The 13,642-nt window shown below is 35.2% G+C and overlaps 1 protein-coding gene across 1 annotated transcript; it reads right to left on the bottom strand.

The window, feature by feature from the left end:
• Positions 1-857: 857 nt before the first annotated feature.
• On the bottom strand, positions 858-13,627 carry tm7sf3 (transmembrane 7 superfamily member 3). Its single transcript, XM_056245370.1, has 12 exons — positions 13,407-13,627; positions 11,286-11,440; positions 10,780-10,930; positions 10,568-10,688; positions 9,584-9,755; positions 8,677-8,854; positions 7,762-7,848; positions 7,041-7,121; positions 4,873-5,025; positions 3,629-3,726; positions 3,065-3,227; positions 858-1,591 (listed from the first exon to the last, which is right to left on the bottom strand). The coding sequence occupies exons 1-12, from the start codon at positions 13,477-13,479 to the stop codon at positions 1,338-1,340; spliced, it is 1,686 nt and encodes a 561-aa protein (XP_056101345.1). The 5' UTR covers positions 13,480-13,627; the 3' UTR covers positions 858-1,337.
• Between the last annotated feature and the right edge of the window lie 15 nt (positions 13,628-13,642).

Below are 13,642 nucleotides of genomic sequence, written 5' to 3'. Positions count from 1 at the left end.
CTATCTTGATTCACTCACAATTACGTGACATTATGCAGAAAATCGATTTTATTTAGACTTGAAAGGCATCAAAGCAGTGAGATGATCAGTTCAGTGTTAATTAATACGCCAATAAAGCATTAATTATTAAACATTATTATTTCAGCTAGATGCCAAGACAACACCGTACATGCGTGTTACGTGTTCAGTCTATAGGCGAGTAGTGTTTGTTTACAAAGTGACATTGCCAATTACTCACACAAAAGAAAACCTTTTCCGTTTTAAGTACATCACTGTCGTGTAAACGTGCTGTAAATATTAATAACTATAATAGTATCTCAATATACTAATAACATAACTCTGATTCTTGGAATAGAAAACAATATTATTTAGGTATTATGGCACAAATAACAACTTTATTAAACATTTAATTATTAGACAATTTTATACAAAACAGAAATAATACACTGCTATCACTTAAAAACAGTTTCAACATGTAAAGTCTTCAATGCACGTATTAAATGCTTTAGAAAAAGTCAGTTTGCTTCTGTGAGAGACACAAAGATCACATGAAGAAACCCTGAGGATGCCAGAAATTAATGAATAGGCTCATATGCCACTGTATTGCATAATTACCCATCATACAGAGCTGGAGTCTGTTAGAGAGAGAACACATTGAACTTGGGTTCGTGTCTCCATAAGAGCTACATATTCAGTTATTATAAAGCACATCTGAAAGTACATACACTTTTAAACTCCACAGATTCTCAATATTCCTCTTACACTCAAAATAAATGTGCATTTAAAATCCTAATTTCCGAGTGCAGGAGTCAAAATCCCACAGGAACTTGTTATTTCCATCATCTGCGAGGATCAGCAGGGACTTAGACACAGAAAACACACACAAACACCAGTGGTTGCTATTGAATACCTGTTCATTCCGTCGGCAGTCATACATTCATTTTAGTGGTGAACATGAAAAATAAATTGCATGTCTTTTAAAAACCCTTACTCGTTCGGACAGGCACATTGTGCTGAGAGACCCTATGCTAAGTAGACACAATAAAAAATATTTAAAAAAATCTCCACCGGATAGGACTGAAGATGTGCACCGAGTTTAATGTTTCCTCTAAGCTGCTAAAATGCATCTAAAAATCAGGCTGAGGCAGCTGCTGTATATAGCAGAGGTTATTAACATGACTAAACCTGGTCAGAGAACAGCAACGGGATCAAACACAGCATTAGTGCTTCATGTGTGAGTTTCTCCACAGTCGTCAGGCTCTTAAAATCGAGCACGATCCGAGTGTAACGCTTCTCCACGAGTTTGAGCAGGAGGATCTACAGTCAAAGGTCAAGGGTTAAAGCAGGAGAGGTGTGGTTTCGCCGGCCGGTTCCGTGCGCCGCGTGAGTTGCCGGATACGTCCCAGGACTCGAGTGGACAGAGATGGCTTGTGGTGGCTGGGATCCAGAACGTTGGTTTTCCGGCGCTCTCGTTCTTGCTTCCACATTAAGTACGGGCTCGGCGGGAAAAACGCGCGCGTCTTCTCCCGATAAAGCTGCACGACGATTCCCGAAACGCCCAGAACGACCCACACGGTGATCAGGATGAAATCTGGAGAAATATCAATTCAATTCACATTTATTTGCATTGCGCTTTTCACAATACACATCGTTTTAAAGAGTCCACGTTACAATTTAGAGTGATCTGTTATCAGAGGTAACGGTGTTATTTATGCATTTCAGAAATGTAGATCTACAAATCACAGTTAGCTAAAAAAAATTTTTTTTTACAATGTAATAATAAGGCTGAAACAATGAGCTCACATGTTGGTTAACAAATGATTATGAAAATTGTAGCATTGGTTGCAAATCAGACATGACAAACTTCTTTAGTGGTAAACGGAAACTACAACACATATATTTTTGCGTTCCCATTTGCGCCCTGTAAAATCAGTTTAATTTTTTTCCAAATTCCATTTTATTATTTTTTTTCAAATTCCATGTTTGAATTTTTCTGGATTCCGTTTTAGTGGTTTAATTAAAATTTAATAAAAAAAAAAAACATGCCTAATTAATTTAATTCATGAAAACAATATATATATATATATGAAGAGTTTGGTTCCAAAACGCAATAAATCCATTTAGATTAATTTGAGTAAAAATGTGTTTTCTTTACCAAGAAAGTGGAAAGATGAAAACCACTATTTTCTGTTTCAAACTTTCACATAGCATTTGTAGGTCATAATAACAAAAAAAAATAAAAATCCAGGTTTTGATTTTCAAAGATTTATTATAAAAACGGATTATTTTCCCCCCAAAATGCAATAAATCAAAATGCGATTAATCCATTGAATCAATATAAAAGTTTTTTTTTTCATATTGAAAGTGTTGAAAATACACAACAACATAAGTTTATTAGTATAATATTTTTATTAAGAACTGTAAAGAAGATTGAAAACATTTTTCCTCCTCCCGAGTGCCTCATCTTCTTAATCTCCTCACGTAAATGATTCGATTTTGATGCCTTACGTTTCTTACCCACCGCAGAAACAACCACAGGTTCATCAATGCCGTCAAAATTATTCATTTTTTTGTTTGTTTGTTGATCGAAAAGTACAAAATAGATAAGAAGAACTAGGAAGCCGGGTGTATTTAAGGCGCTGCCGTTACTGTTTACATTGCGTGGAAGGGTGCGTTGTGATTGGTTGAGAGCGGATATATCGCATTCTGCAGAGAAGGGAGACTGGCGTTTGTCACGGTTTGGAAAGAAAGGGAGAAAACATAACAGAATAACATGGCGGATATCGCATTTTACTTCAAATTAAACATTGACTTTTCAATACCATGCAACCAGATACAATACTGATTTTTGCAGTAACTATTTTTTTTTTTAAATGTCGTTTATCACGTTTTGGAACCAAACTCTTCATATATATATATATATATATATATATTTTTTTTTTTTCTCCCATAGCTGTTGTGTTACAAACACTCACACATCAGCGTTAACCAGTTAAGGTAGAAAGTATAGTGTTATAAATGTACAATATATTTAAAATGACATACATCAGTTTAAGTGACCTACCGATATCCTGCAGTGGGACTGAGATAAACGCTCGGCTGAAGTTGTTGTTGAGGAAGCGTTTCAGGACGTCCAGCGTGATGTAGGACAGACTGGTGTAGGTGTAGGCATTGACGGACAGGACCACCGCATACGCACCAACCACTCCACATGTAACTATATTGCCCTAAAACACACAGATAAACGTGTGCGCATGTTGTTTAGGTGTCGGATGTGAACTCTTAAATATCATAAATATACACTAGTGGTCAAAGGTCTGGAATAATTAAGATTTTTAAAAACATTTATTTGATTAAAAAAAAACAGTAAAAGTTGTGAAATATTATTACAGTTTAAATATCTGTTTTCTATGTGAATATATAGTAAAGTGTAATTTATTCCTGTGATCAAAGCTGAATTTTCAGCATCATTACTCCAGTCTTCAGTGTCACATGATCCTTCAGAAATCACTCTAATATGATGATCTGGTGATCAAGTATCATTTATTATTCGAATTGAAAACAGTTACTTTAAATTTTAATAATATTTCACTGTACAAGAAACTTCTTTTAAAAACAGAAACCTCACCTCTCTGGGCCACCTGATGAAGAACAGAGGAACAACTACCATTATGCAAGCAAACACCACCCAGAACACAGCATCGTTATGGAATATAGGAAGATCACCTGGAAAATAAATAAATAAATGAGATAAACAACTAATAATGAACATTATTGGCAACACATTTGAATTGACGCTGCTGCAGGAGAAGCCCACGACTTAAGTTATCATAAACATGAGACATGCTTTCATGTTTTAGTCGGCATGGAATTTAATCACCCCATCTTTTTATCTAAATGCATGTTATAGATCATACTGCAAACAACTCCTTCAAGCTAAAGAAGAAAATATCAGTCGCTACTTGCGTTTCATTGCTTGTGTTTCCATTTCATTGGATTAAGTGTGGCTTGCCCTGTCAGGTGCTTCGACAGATCTACGAGCCGTTTAAACGCATTTAATACATGTTTTAAAACATTTTTCTGTTTTATAATACTTTTCTTTGAAACTCACATGAGTATTTGCATTTTGTTGTTTTGTTGTGCTATCATAAATATGCTTTTTTTGGACATTAAATGTATTAAATGGCAGCAGGTTTATTACCAATAACATTTCTGTTAAATGAAATAAAGCTTAAATATAATAAAAGTATAAATATTAGTTGAAAAACTAAACTAAATGAAAATTAGACGTGTTGCCTGAGCAATAAACTGAAAAAACTGGAAATAAATAAAAACTAAAACTGAAATAAACATAAATCCTAAATAGAAATAAATATATATATAAAAAAATAAATAAAATGACAAAAGCACATAAAAATGTAACTAAAATTAACATGAAAGCAAAAATATTAATAAAACTAAAATAAAACTAAACTAAAATAACTGAATAACTGGGACTGTTTTAATGAGGTATAAATATAATGTATTTACTATTTCCAGATAACTGAATGCACATGTTTAGTTTAGTCTGTGATTTTGTTTTACTTTGTTATGATGGGAAAGTTTTAAAATCTAATGTTTATATTTTTATATTAACCGTTTTGGCACATAATGTATAACATATAGCCTACATAGATATATTCCTCAGTTTGCAGACTGTTTGGAGGATGTAATAACTTACTTTAAAAAAATATATGCTAAAAAAAAAATATATTTTTCGATTATTAATCGATTTTCAAAATAATTGTTTGTTTGCATCCCCGCATTTTACCAGCAAGACTATAAAGAGATGATTCTGAATAAAAGATGAAGGTTTTGAACATGATTTCTTACCAAGTGGAGTGAAAAAGGCAATAGAGGAGATGAGAAAGCCAAGTATGAGTCCGACCACCAGCACGCAGGCCATGACCGAACCGAACCGCCACCAGCTCATCACCAGGGCCACGCCCCCGACCACGCCCATCAGCGCTGTCAGAGCCAATCGGACTGGGGAGAGACGATCAGGGTCAAACAAGCCGTTTAAAGGGCTAGTTCACCCAAAAATGAGAATTACCCCATGATTTACTCACCCTGAACGCCATCCTAGGTGTAACTGACATTCTTCTTTACGAATACAATCTGAGTTATATTAAAAATATAAAAACTTAATAATGGGAGTGAATGGGTATATTTTTTTAAGAGCCAGGATATTTCTTAATATAACTCCGATTGTATTCGTCTGAAAGAAGAAAGTCATATACACCTATGATGGCTTCAGGGTGAGTAAATCATGGGCTAATTTTCATTATTGGGTGAACTGTTCCTTTAAGCCAAGACGCTAAAGGTGAATTTTAACTAATAGATATAACCACAGTACATTGAGATGATAGTTTTGTATATTTAAATATGCTAATTTGCATACATTTCCATAATAGAAATTTGAACATTGGATAAAGCCTGGTGCAGAATTATTGTATCATTTTACTGACATATTAGAGTGATTATGGATCTCTTTTTACCCATCCATGGATCAGAAAATACCGTCAACAGTCAGAAAAAAAACAATTTATTAAGAATAAAATCAGGTGAATGTCTTATGAACAAAACCCTAAAAAACCTTCAGATATAGATCAAGTTTGGTGTGTGTGTGTGTAATAAAGCTGCAGAAGTGGAGCGTTCTGACTCATAACTTGTGGCCTTTAAAGAGATGTATTGATAATAAAATTTATCTACAGACGCAAATAGATAACACTTAAATGTTTTCCTTTCACTAGTCTGAAAGAAGACATGCTATGGTAGAAAACTTTACCAAAATTGATCAGTGCACGAAACAAATTATGCTTTTGCCTATAGTGTCTTAACTTAAAATGATTTGATTACTCAGAAAGCAACTAAGGAGTCAACTTACAACTATCTCAGAGAATTAAAAATCATTTAAAAAAATGTTCTTCCTCGTTTCAACAACGCCTGTCCTGCAAACACACAAACATCTCTGCAAAAAATGCTTTCTTACTTAGTATTTTTGTCTTGTTTCCAGTCCAAATATCAAACATTTCTTAAAACAAGATGCATTTACTAAAGTAGTAAAATGATATAAGATATTAAGTCTTGTTTTCCGGGAGAATTAATCAAAATTAAGCAAGCTGATGCTTAAAACAAGCAAAATTATCTGCCAATGGGGTGAGAAAGATTATCTTAATTCAAACAGAAACAACATTATTTTTCTTACCCCATTGGCAGATAATTTTGCTTGTTTTAAGCAAAAACTCACTTAATTTTTATTTATATCCCCCAAAAAACAAGACTTAATATCTTATATCATTTTACTACTTTAGTAAATGCATCTTGTTTTAAGAAATGTTTGATATTTGGACTGGAAACAAGACAAAAATACTAAGTAAGAAAGCATTTTTTGCAGAGATGTTTGTGTGTTTGCAGGACAGGCGTTGCTGAAACGAGGAAGAACATTGTTTTTAAATGATTTTTAATTTTCTGAGATAGTTGTAAGTTGACTCCTTAGTTGCTTTCATTTTAATTAGCTCAAGTTTGTTCTTAAAACACTTTTTAAAGTTAAGACACTACAGGCAAAAGCATAATTTAAGAAAAAAAAGCATTAACTAAGTAAGAAAAGCATTTTTTGCATTGCATTTGATAGAGACGGACTGGTTTTACAGCTCCAGCTGAAATCCACGGCACATGACTGATCTTCAGAGAGTTACGACAGAACAATAACCTCAATCCTCTGCGACGCGAGCTCGTGACGCATAATGACACTCACTGCCGGCTAAACCAGTTTGTGTAGCCAGTTTCAGTTATATTACACGCAAAAAACACAACTTCTGTGTCATATTTAGACATCAGTTCACCACAAATCATCCAGAATGCAATGAAACTCTGAATATGAGCTAAAATACATACAGATCTAACAGATGATCAGAAAGCTAATGCTAAATGTTCAGGCAGACACTAGCAGTTTTGATCTAATTCTACAGTGACTCGGTACGTCGTGTGTAACGACTCACTGTCGTATTCCAGCGTTGTGGTTCTGGTGATCAGGATGAAGAAGAGAAACGCCATAAACCCGAAGCCCATGCAGAACAGCTCTGAAAAACACAGAAATTAACATCTTACTGGTAACATCCGGTGTGTTTACTTTATATGCATTCATTTTCATCAATCTCAATCAGTTTTATTTTAGTATCATTGAGATATTGTTACAGTTTTTATTAATATTTTGACTTTTCAACTTTTTTTTTCTATAGATTTTAAATATATGTGTTTTATGAGAAGCTACTCTGGTATATCCTATTGGTATAAGAGTCATGTTAACAGATTAGAAACCTTATCGTATTATTTAGCTTCACCTAATACATTAACCCGTAACAAAGCACTAAAAGTTACAGAAAAGTCTTAAAAACCAGCCATTTATTTCTAATGGAGAGAGTGTTGAAATGGTAATAAAACACTGAATGGACTGTTTGTTGTGCAAGAAGCCTTGACTAACATTTCAAGTGGAGAAATTATGCATCTTATGACCTCTTTGAAAACATGCTATCCATTTCAGTGTTCAGTAACTATACTATATATATCAGTAAGTATAATATCTGTCAAACTTTGACTCTTCAAAACTGTGGCAAAGACTTTCCCAGACCTAAAATACTTGGGGTCTCTCTAGTAGATCCACAGATATGAATAGCAGTAACGTGGTGTGTTTCTAAATAAAGAAAGAAAAACATCACTTACCACATTTGAAGAAGCGATGGCCCACAAAACACACAAACAGCCCAGCCAAACCGATCAAAGTGAAAAACACTTTAGTCGAAACTCTCCCTGCCAAAAGGAGAGAGAAAACAGATTTCAGCTCTTCTCACTTTCGATATAATGCCATATAATCATATCACAACAATATGAAATCGTCACTCAACGCCCTTTTAGAAGCACATTTAAAAAGAACTCAAAGTCAAAGAGCTTCACAATAAAAGCAATATTCAATAACTTTCTAAACATGAATTCTCAAACATTCAATAGCCCTATAGATATAAAAAACAATAAATGAATAAAAACACATTTAAATACTCAGTCAAACCATAAACCTGTCACAGAAACTATTAAAGAACAATGTTTTCACGTATGATGTAGCTGAAGGAGCTGACCTCACATATTAAAGTCCCCCTGTGGTGAAAATCAAGTTTTTAGTGTTGTTTATATGTCTATGTGGTGTTTTTAATATGCTTTGTGTGCACCATGTGCAAATTCATAAGTCGACAGCATTGCTGAGTATTTTCTCTTTAAAACTGCAGTGAACCAAAGACAGTCTCAAAAACACGGTTTGAAATCGCTGGTGTTTCTGATGTCACAAACGACCTTGTAACCAATCAGATCAACATGTGATCGTCAACCAGTGGATCTCTGAGCTGAGTGAGTGAGTGGAGGCGGGGCTCATTTGCATATTCATAGAACGCGTATACTAAATGAGACAAGGGTGTCGAGTTACATTCAAGCTATTTTAAGGCATGAAGACATTTTTTTCCAACATTTAAAAATGTAATTTGGGGGATCAAAAATGAGTTTTAAGGGGACTTCATTCTTAATTTATGAATAAAATCCCGCAGCACAAATCTACAGCGAATCTCTGCGGGGATTTGTCGGTCTTCTAACCTAAATCGCTGCATCCGTCCAGCGAGGAGTTGAAGCTGCAGGCGTAGGTGTGAACGGGGATGTAGGACGCCGAAGAGTTGAGCACTGGATCTCTCACAATAACAGAGAAAATCACACCCTGACCCGGCAAAGAGTTAAAGGAGAACTGCGTCCGGTCGTGAGAGGATAAAGTCACCACCTGAAAGAGTAGAATAAACTAATCAGTAACACTTCTCATTTGTTAACATTAGTTAATGCATTACCTAACAGGAACTAACAATGAGTGAACACATTTTACAGCCGTTATGAAACTTTACTTAATAAAAATATTCATATTCATGTGAGTTCACAGTGCATTAACTAATGCTAATCTTTGATCTTTAAAATGTATTAGTAAATGTTGAGATAAACATTGTTGTTTGTTAGTTCATGTTAACAAATGAAACCTTAATGTAAATTTACAACTAAATAAATTAAATAAATGATAAACTAAGGGTGTTTTCAGACCTGTAGATCATTAGCTTTGCTCCAAAAAATGAACTTAAATTGTTACAATGTTGCATTTTGAAAGAAGTCTCTTCGGCTCACCTATCCTGCATTTATTTGATCAAAAATACAGTAAAAACAGTGAAATATTACATTTAAAATGGCAGTTTTCTATGTGAATATATTGTAAAATGTAATTTATTCCTGTGATCAAAGCTGAATTTTCAGCATCATTACTCCAGTCTTCAGTGTCACATGATCCTTCAGAAATCACTCTAATATGATGATTTGATGCTCAAGAAGCATTTATGATTATCATAAATGTTGAAACAGTGTGACTGGCATGTTCATATTTGAATAAACAAACAAAACTAAGGGAAAAAACGCACTAAAACAACATAACAGAAAGTTGTGAGTAAGAACAGAGAGAGATTTCACACACTTTTCTGCTGTTGTCCTGCAGGTTCTGCACATTGGCCACTCTCTCCATAGCGCTGATCAGACTCCGCTCCGATTGGTCGCCTTCCGGGAGAAAATACTGATACACCTCATAAACCAGACGCCAACGAGTACTCAAGCCCGTGTCCACATCACACGCTGGAGGACTTTCCCCTCTGAAAAAAAACAACAACATGATTTAGATTTTTTTTTTAATGGAATATTGTAGCATTTATTGTAAATGATTGATCTGTGCACATCTTTTTTTTTTTAAATTCATGTGCTTCGTAATCTTGAATCAGAATAACTTCCCCTCCCTCTTGCAGCGAGGGCATGATGAGGGTGGAGCTTAACCTGTCACTCACATGAGATCAGCCAATAGCAAACCACAAGCATCCAATCAATTCCCCACAGACAAAATCAAGCCCCGCCCACATTCGTTCTTCTTCCAGAGGCCGTTTCACTCGGATATACGGCACAATAGACTAGCGCAACTTCAGTTTCATGCCGAATTTAACAGAGGTGTTTGTGTTGCACATCACAGAAGACGATGATTTTATCATCCATTGATTTTAATTATAGGAGAAAGCTGGTTAGGGCTCCGTTTATTACTTTTTAGCTTTTTCTGCGCTATTTTTGTCTTCTGGCTTTAAAATCACCAGGATGTGAAGTTCTCTCACATTATAGTACATCGATGACTCATCGGCCTCTAATTATTAATGAGACTTCCTCATCCTTATCCTATGAGAAGAGACGCTTCTCTTAATTATTTACGGGCAAAATGTGTTGCTTTTCATGTGATAGAGGCTTAAAACTGTGACATCAAGTACAGTAGAGGCATACTTGCAAGTTGTACGTTCCTGTGTGGCCTATACTGTCTCCCTTTTCTTTTTTTTAGTATTTTTCAACTAACTGGTACTGAAACAGAGGGTTTCATGACCCTTTATAATGCCCTGATAAGTTCATGACTTTATTCAATTTCTCTCACCTTTCATATCCGATGTTAGCAGGTGCAAAGGTAATCGTGGTCTCAAACAAGTTGTATAGCAGGTAGATGTTTGGATCAATCTCCAGTGCAAATTCCAGATTACACGCTCCTGGAACGGGATCTGCACACAACAAGACATTGCACACACACACTGAATATTCTCTGTTCCAGTCATTAGTCTGTTAATGAGAGTGTTTGTGTTGTTCTCTAACCAGTGCTGGTGTATGGCAGAATCACACCAACTCCTGCTGCGCTGCTCCCGTCGGGTGTCTTCAGGAACCAGGAGAGAGTGGTCTGGCTCGGTATCAGGCTGGACAACAGTCCAGCATCCACTGCTGTGACCGAAAAACCGTAAAGAGGGACCTGACCAATACACACATACACAAACACACACACATATATAATATATATAAATATACACTCTATATATGGAAGTAACATCGGTTCCGAACAGCGTTTCATGTTGACTTTAACTACGTGTCTGATCTTGTGTTCAGTGCACTACAGCTGCGTGACTGCTGACATTATGAATAGAATGCATGGAGGGGTGTGTGTGTGTGTGTGTGTGTTGAGATCAGAGCTTGTGATTAAACTCTCACATGTCTTGCTCGCTCAACCCCCATGCAACTGGGTCAGCAGTGTGTGTGTGTGTGTGTATTTCTTACTCGTGTATGTCAGTGCTGTGTGTGTGTGTGTGTGTGTGTGTGTGATAACTTACCTGTGTGTATGAGAGTGTAACATTGCTGTGTTGTGTGTGAAACTGCAGTGTTATGAAGGAAACGTCAGCAGGAATCCGGGAAACAACAGCTTGAACCGTCCCGTTCACTGGGACACTCACATTCTGGAAGGTTCCCAAAGAAAACACCACGCGGTCTGCAAAACATGATTGTATCTGTATCTGATTTTTCCAATATTATAATAAAGGTGCAATATTTGACCCCTGGAGCTGTTTTACCCATTTTTCAAACATTTTTCTAACCATAAAAAACCCTGTGTGATTTTTTATGTTAAAATCCTTTTACATATTATATGTTTAAATATTTAAGAAATAATTATTTATTCATATATATTTTTTTTTATAGCATATCATCTATACACAGTTAATAAATTATAATTTTTTAAAAATCTAAATTAATTTCACCTCTATTAATTTCTCGGTGCAAGAAGTCTTAAACGAAATTTTTTCTACAGTTCAAGTATTAGAATTGTATACACTAATATAGCTTAGGTTTATAACATTATATCTAAATAAAAAAGGGATGTTTTTGCCCTCGATATAAAGAGTTCTTGCACAGAGCTTCAACTCATTAGACAGAGGAGAGATGCCACTGAACACTTCAAAAGAGGAAGTGGCTTTTGACAGTTTATGTGATTTGGTGTAGAAAGAAGGGTCACGGTTTGCTCTGACTTCCTGTGAAATCTTTTTCACAATGACTCAAACCTGCGGTACGTCAAAACACAGAAAACCTGAAAGCAAATTAGAAATATGCTACCTTTACATGAGGTGGGAAGCCGCTAAACATGTTCGTTTTTCTCTAAAACTTGCTAAATTGGTTCTTCTACATCATTTAAAAATGTTTAACAAACAGTTTTAATGTCCGCAAAGTCTTTGTTTTGAGGTCTGTAGAGATCTTGAAGACGGAAATCACTTCACTGCTCTGGAAGAATCTCTCTCTTTCTCTTTTAGGAATGTGGAAATAGTTTCTAAATTGCATCTCATAGATTGTTGCTCTGTTTCATTGTTGTCGGTGCTTCGTAAGCAGGAATGAAGTTTATTAAAAGAGAAAAAAAAGGGAGAAAAGAGAATGCAACACTGCTACAGTCTTTCAGTATAATTCTACAAATGTCTTTTTGCTGTGAAATCTTAAATGATAAACGTAATATTTCAACTGGACTGAAGCAACTTAGCTTTACTTCATTATCCATGCATCAATTATTAGAAAAATCTGTGAGTCTCAAATATGATCATCAGGATTTTGAGGAAGGTTTGTTTGTTCATCTCTCAGTCATCATTGTATTTCATTGCATTATATGTTTATAATAAGACATATTATTGGCAGATATTTCACGACTGATATTTATATGCATTTTATGGAAGAAGTCTGTTATCTTACTGTTATGAAGATCTCAAGATTAAGATTTGGGGCTCTGAATTAAATGTTTTTACCTCCTCCATCTTCTCACTATTTCATACTATGAGATATAAAAGCCTGATGCATGTAACAGAAACATAAAACACATATGCAAACTTTTTTTATATATATATTCTGCTTACATTTTCTATAAATGTCCCAGATTTTTCTGCCTAATATTGCATAGGTCATACTGCATGCACCACTTGCCAAATTTTCTGTATATTGTAATCATTATGTTCACAATTATGTAATAATTACTTCAATTAGCTCATTGTTTCTGCCTACAATTAATACATTGCGTGATTTGTATTATCTTAGACCTGTACATTTCTGAAATATGGACATTACAGATTAGAAATGCAAACGATATACACATAAATGTGAATTAAATTGAACATAATATACACTTGGTCTTACTGTGGGGACTTACTTGGGTTTAGTGAGCTCTCAAAACCTCCCGTACATTAGTTTAGTCCAGTTCATAAAGAATACAGGTGTGAGACACCTCAGAAAACATAAAACAGCCTAGAAAAACAAGCTTTTGTAGCATTATGTAGTACTAATAACGAGGTTAATTCACGGGGAATTATTTAAGTTGGTAAATAATGTCTCTGCTGTCTCATACTCCAACCAAATGTCATTTGTTAAATGTACGCGTTTGTATCAGTGATTATGATAAAGATGTTTAATGTTTGTTTACTCACTTTCATCCTGCGCGCGCACAGAACTGACCCACGACAAGACGAGCAAAACCAAACATTCTCTCTTTAGTGGCATTTTCACGGATCAGTCCAGTCTATAAACACGCTTTAGCAGCGATCAGATGCTCGACTCATGTTGAAGCTTCACATTTATCCTCCGGAAGTGTCACTCACTCCTGTACTGCGGTACAGTGCAACAACTTTGGAGAAAAACGAGCGTTTCGCCTGCAGTAGTCTGG

The sequence above is a fragment of the Rhinichthys klamathensis genome, unplaced genomic scaffold, assembly GCF_029890125.1.
Source record: "Rhinichthys klamathensis goyatoka isolate OS25496 unplaced genomic scaffold, OSU_Roscu_1.1 h1tg000029l_1, whole genome shotgun sequence".
Taxonomy (NCBI): domain Eukaryota; kingdom Metazoa; phylum Chordata; class Actinopteri; order Cypriniformes; family Leuciscidae; genus Rhinichthys; species Rhinichthys klamathensis.
The sequence above is the reverse complement of the archived record's forward strand: the minus strand, read 5'-3'. Positions and strand labels throughout refer to the sequence as shown.

Excerpts from the sequence above, each read along its gene's own strand:
- tm7sf3 (XM_056245370.1), bottom strand. The coding sequence starts at position 13,479 with ATGCCACTAAAGAGAGAATGTTTGGTTTTGCTCGTCTTGTCGTGGGTC. Across the intron at positions 7,849-8,676 it reads GGACGGATGCAGCGATTTAG|GGAGAGTTTCGACTAAAGTG; the intron begins GTTAGAAGACCG and ends TCCTTTTGGCAG. Across the intron at positions 3,228-3,628 it reads TCATCAGGTGGCCCAGAGAG|GGCAATATAGTTACATGTGG; the intron begins GTGAGGTTTCTG and ends TGTGTGTTTTAG.